Source organism: Brachycentrus maculatus, unplaced genomic scaffold (genome assembly GCF_059751285.1).
Source record: "Brachycentrus maculatus isolate JH-2025_06_01 unplaced genomic scaffold, ASM5975128v1 h1tg000081l, whole genome shotgun sequence".
NCBI classification, from domain to species: domain Eukaryota; kingdom Metazoa; phylum Arthropoda; class Insecta; order Trichoptera; family Brachycentridae; genus Brachycentrus; species Brachycentrus maculatus.
The window spans coordinates 1,817,835-1,823,834 of NW_028280835.1; the positions used below are offsets into that span (position 1 = coordinate 1,817,835).

General features: G+C 33.2%; 1 protein-coding gene across 1 annotated transcript in view; it reads left to right on the forward strand.

Annotated features, from left to right (window-relative positions):
- LOC148310974 (peroxidase-like) overlaps nt 1-5,493 on the forward strand; it is a 77,360-nt gene extending 71,867 nt beyond the window's left edge. Inside the window, exons 10-15 of the mRNA XM_088257379.1 lie at nt 1,281-1,522; nt 2,132-2,264; nt 3,205-3,367; nt 4,024-4,323; nt 4,492-4,638; nt 5,252-5,493. Coding sequence (XP_088113505.1) covers nt 1,281-1,522; nt 2,132-2,264; nt 3,205-3,367; nt 4,024-4,323; nt 4,492-4,638; nt 5,252-5,396 — 1,130 coding nt within the window. The 3' untranslated portion in view covers nt 5,397-5,493. The remainder of the gene's footprint in view (nt 1-1,280; nt 1,523-2,131; nt 2,265-3,204; nt 3,368-4,023; nt 4,324-4,491; nt 4,639-5,251) is intronic.
- The last annotated feature ends 507 nt before the right edge of the window (nt 5,494-6,000 follow it).

Consider the following 6,000-nt stretch of genomic DNA (forward strand, 5'->3'; position numbering starts at 1 on the left):
CTCTTATATTAGTATGTGAGATCCGAATCCTGGATTATAATCACACACATGAGAAACGCCAGAAAATACCATTTTCATTTTTATTATTAAGCTTATAATTTGACCAGATAATTTATTTACAACATTTTGAGTGTGTCCAAATACTTGTTCACAAAATCCGGATTATCTCCAATTACAGGAACTATTTTCATATTATTTTTTGACATCTCATCAAAGATTCCAATAATAATCCAGGATTCGGATCTCACATACTAATATAAGAGTTTCTGCTTAATAAAAAGCTTCTTTACATCTCACCAATAGATGTCTCTAGTGAAGTTCTAGTGATTCATGAACAAGGTTTCTAAATTGGTTCATATATATAGAACTTCCAAGAATTTTAGTAGTGTGGTTGTCAATAATGGGTAGAATTGGTGAATGTTACATGTGTGTAAAGTGATCACTTAAACCAGCCTATGACGGTCGTAAGCCCCGTAAATGCCCAGACTTCCATATTCTTCTTCATCTTTGATGAGATGTCAAAAAATAATATGAAAATAGCTCCTGTAATTGGAGATAATCCGGATTTTGTGAACAAGTATTTGGACACACTCAAAATGGTATAAAGTATTTTTAAGATTTTTTTACTATTTGTTCATTAATTAATAATAGTGTTCCTCAATATTTTTGGTATTTAGTTTCATACTACATTCAATATATAGTATATTGCCTAAAAAATGTTTTTATTTTATTACATAAATTACTATATAATATGTCTTTTATGCTGTGTATTACTTTTTGGTGATTTTTAAAATCAAATTAATAATAATAAAAAAAAGGTTTCTCATAATATCTTATTTTAAATAAGTCATCAACTACACATAATGGTCAGTTTCCACCCGTCTCTCCAACTCGGCGTATTTGCTACAGCGCACGTCGGAGATAATTTGGTCCATGTAGGTTAAGCGGTCGTCCTCTGTAGTTTGTGCCTTCACACATGCCCTCCCCAATCGTAATACGCAGGTCTGGATGTCTTATATTATGGCCTATCTATTTGGCTCGCTGTTGTTTTACTTTATTTATTAAGCATCAAGACTCCCCAGCCCTGCTTAAAACCTCATTGTTCCCCACATGTTCTGGCCAATGAATCTCCAACAGCATCACATCTCAAATGCCTCCAGCCGCCCCCTTTCTGCCTGCCCGACAGTCCACGTTTCGCTTCCATACAATAGTATGCTCTAAGACTTTAGTTAAGTTCTACAAAATGAATACTATCATAATCGAACTATTTGTCAATTTAGGTGAGATTCGCGTGAACGAGCAGCTAGTCTTGACATGCATGCACACCCTCATGGCCCGAGAGCACAACCGGGTGGCTAGAGGACTGGGCGAGGTGAATCCTCACTGGGACGATGAGACCACCTTCCAGGAAGCCAGGAGAATCGTCATTGCCGAGATCCAGCACATCACCTACAACGAGTTCCTGCCAATCCTCCTGGGAAAAGAAGTTATGGAGAAGTTCGGACTTCTGCTGAACAAGGAAGTATGAAAGCATTTACTAAGATACTTACCTTATAATTTTACAAATTTTAAACAAATTACAGCATCATTGTAGTTCAGGGCTGGAATTACAGTGAAAAGGTACCGCGTAAAGGTAATAACTTTAACTTTACCTTGGACTTTTATTTCTAACGACTTTTGACTCCGGTTGACAATCTCCATTTTCAGTATATTCTTTTTCTATTTCATTTATTTGTTAAAAAAAATATATAAGTACACATTCACACATTTATTTATAATTATTGATATAAATAATTCTAATGTGGAGCTAATTCTTTATATGTTAACTATCAGGTTAACACTGCGTTTATATGATGCACTGCCTTATGCACCATCGGGTGCGTATGAGGGTTTGAAAATATATGCTTTAGGGGTTCTAAACAGGTGAGAAAAGAAACACTTAAACATATACAATGTCTTCATTAATTACATGTTGGTTGGTTGGTTGAATCATAAACTATGTATGATAGGAATGAATCCACACATCACTCTTGGCTATCTCTTCCACACTTTGCAGGTATACCAACGTGACAATTCTTTATGTATCCATCAAATTTTAACGTTCGGAATTTAATTTATATTTTGTTTCTAGGGTTACTGGGATGGATATGATGAGAACGTCAACCCAAGTGTAATAGACGCATTTGCCGCTGCAGCCTTCAGATTCGGTCACTCGCTGTTACCTACCGCTGTCGAAAGATGGTCGAAGGCCCACAAATTCATTGGTCAGAAATTATTACACTTTTTTCTTCCAGAAATGGATTAAACCCAATTTACTGACCACACTTGTGGAGATAAGTACTCACTTAACTCGTTGATTAGGTGAAATATGCACTGTTTTGAAAAATGAATGAAAACTTAAATTACTGAAGGATCAGTCAATTAAAGCTTCTTTTGTTTAAGTAGATTTAATATTTATTATGTACATAAATGAAAGAAAATTGTCATTACATGAATATTGCCAATTTTAAATTTCCATCTTCCTGTAACATTACAAGTTGTCAGAGAATAATAATAAGATATAAATATATTAATATTCGATTACATAATATAATATTAATATATATTATATTCGATTGCAACTGTACAAATAATTAATTTTTATTCCAATTGTACTTTCGATCATACTTAATTTTGTTGAAAATTTTGTAAATATATTATTTCGTAATTCTGACAATTATTTTGTAATTCGGCAAATACAAGCATATTATGTCAAAAATAACATATAAATTAAACAAATTTATCACCCATTACTGAAATTTCAGTCGACACGTTTCTCTTCGTCAGGATAATCACTACATTTGCGCTTGCTTAAGCAACACTATCCACCATTGTCATAGCACTATTTACACAAAATATTCATCAAACAAATTATTATTTGTACCTACATGCACTAAGGATTCGTCATTGGTACAACTTTTAATGCATATGGCATAGGTGAACCTATAACTGTGTGAGTTGATAGTGTTGCTTGTTAGTAAAGTAGGTGTAATGATTTTCCTGACGAAGAGACTGGTACATCTCGAAACCAGTAGACTAAATTTAAATAATTAAATGGTTATGTACTAACATTAAAAATAAAATCTGATATCAAAATCCTTTGAATAGTAAATATATATGTAAGCAATAAAATGTATGTATGTATTTATAATAATTATGTTTTAGCTTCAAAACGGTTATCCGATTTGATCAGGCGACCATTCGACTTGTACCGTGCTGGTATATTTGACGAATACTTGATGGGACTTATGAACCAAGTCGCCCAGGCTATGGATGACTCCATCACTCAAGAAGTTACCAACCATTTGTTCAAGAAACCTGGTGCAAGGTAAAAACTTTACTTTAAAGATTACCAGCTCGCGACCAGCGTGAGCATGCCTTTGGTGTTGTTCCATATGCCCTATGCCTAATGCTTTTCCACCAACAGTAAGAGTGAGATGATCTTAAGAAAAGTCGAAAACGCATTTGTTAACCAAATCATTTGTATCATTTTCAATTCTCTATAATCTAGTCACAGCAAAGCTCTCTTGAGGTATATTACAAAAATGGCGTCCAATAAATTATTAGTAATAATCCATTATTATTAAAACTCAATTTTTTCGTACTTATTTTTATAGATATCTAACAAATATTCTAAAAAATAAGTTTTGTAAAATGTGCCCTTGGCACGAGAAAACCCGTTGAAGACATATTATTGTTATAAAAAATAATTTTTTCCATATATAATTTTAATGTTATAATTACTGTAAAATATAAAGCGCTCTTGGGGTGATTTTTCATACTGGACGGTAATGTATAAATTATTCAGTTAATAAATAAATATAAATGTATTAATTGACAAGTGAGATCACCCTCATAGTAAACTCTTTAAAATGTATTTTCTTAAAGTTTTTCATACTGTCTTTATTACGTCAAAATCACTCCAGAGTTCCCTATATCGTGAACTTGTCGCCGGTTTACATTTAACATTTTTTTATATTATAGATTTGGAATGGATCTGGTATCGTTCAACATGCAGCGTGGTAGAGAATTTGGTCTTCCTGGCTACATGGAGTTCAGGAAGTTCTGCGGCCTGCCCGGTGCCAACACTTTCCAGGAGCTCTTTGGCTCTATGCCCAATGAGACCATCCAGCGATATGAGTCCATCTTCGAACACCCTAGCGATGTAGATCTCTGGTCCGGAGGCGTTTCCGAACGTCCTCTGCCAGGCTCCATGCTTGGACCAACATTCGCTTGCGTCATTGCTACTCAATTCTCTTATTCGAGAAGAGGAGACAGATTCTGGTAAGTTAACTTTCTTCTTTTTCTCCTATGAGTGTCATGTCAGACCCTACAATAGTACTCACATGACAATAACACGTCAGAGAGAAGAAACATATTGCATGTTACTCACACTACAGAAAAAATATCTTCATTATTTTTAAAATAACGAATGTTTGTTTTATTTTCTAGGTTCGAACTCCCCAACCAACCATCGTCGTTTACCCCTGAACAGCTTACTGAAGTTAGGAAAGCTAGATTAGCCCGTATTATCTGTGACAACACCGACATCATAGACACCGTGCAGGTTTATCCTATGGTTCTTCCAGATCACGAGATGTAAGCCAAAACACGGATTTACTAAAAGTCATATTCATTTATATATATGTGTATATATAACCAAATTAACATTATGTCGCTCTGATGCAGTGCCCTATACACCAATATGTGCAGATAAGGGTCAGTATAAAGGTGACAAATGAATCCCCAGGTTATGGGGAGTACACTCTTCTATACTTTATAACAGTAAAAGCTTATAAACTCGATATTAAAGCGGGCAAATTTCGAAAAAAAATCTATTCCGCAAATTTAAAAAATCAAATAAAATAATCTAATGCGTGGTTAAGAAATTAACAGCAGCAGCAAATAAAATCGGTAATTTGAATCAGTTAGTATATTAAATATTTTTCTTTACTTTTTTCATAATTTTTATTAGATTTTTAAACAAAAAACTTACTGTGTCTTAATTTTTACTGCTTCTTGTCGTATTGAAGTTTTGAATTTAGGACGAAATATTTTCCAAAAATTTTTTGTTAAAAATTGTTGGAGTGAGCAAAATTTTAAAATATGTTTCTAATTTTGGCGAAATTAAAATCACAGTTATTTGAATGAATGATTTTGTTAATGTTATTTTTATTAAATTATTGATCTGTATATTTACCTGTTAATCTAGTAATCCAAGAGTACCCTGCAGAAGTGGAATCATTCCCTCTATGGACTTCACCAAATGGGCAGACTACAATGGCCATTTAAATGTGCCAACCAACCCCTATGTGAGTAATTTTGGACAAAACCCCTTCCGACACGGCAAGAAGTAGGACACCCCACCACTTCCCCTTTTTAATCCATCTAATATAATGTATTACGTACCTATTTTACCAATTTCTTATAATTATGTATCATTGATCAGCTTTCAAATTTGAATGAACGTTTTTTATGATTTTGTGTTAGGAGAATGGACAATTAGGATAAGACCTGTCTCGACTTTGTTTAAAAATGTTCTGAGACCTTATTATTTAGTCCTGATAATGAGACATCCACATCCACTCTCCTTTATTTGCATTTAAGGTAAACATTATTTTTATAGAAATCCTGATTTTTCATTTAAAACTATCCAGTATATTAACTAATGATGTCAACTAAATCAGTTTAATTAATTCAATTGAATCAGCTTTAAACTTTATAAAATGAAACAACTTGGTTTTAACCACTTTTTGTTGGTACACTTTTTCCAACCGGTAACTATGAGTATTTAATTGTTTTAGAATTAGTATATAAACCCTGATGATGACAAGGTTCTTGTTGAAACCGGTTGGAAAAAGTGTACCAGTAAAAAGTGGTTAAAACATAGTTGTTTTATTTTATAAAGTTTATAAAATGTGCCACAAAGTATCTGCAAAAAACATTCAAGAAACAATTGAA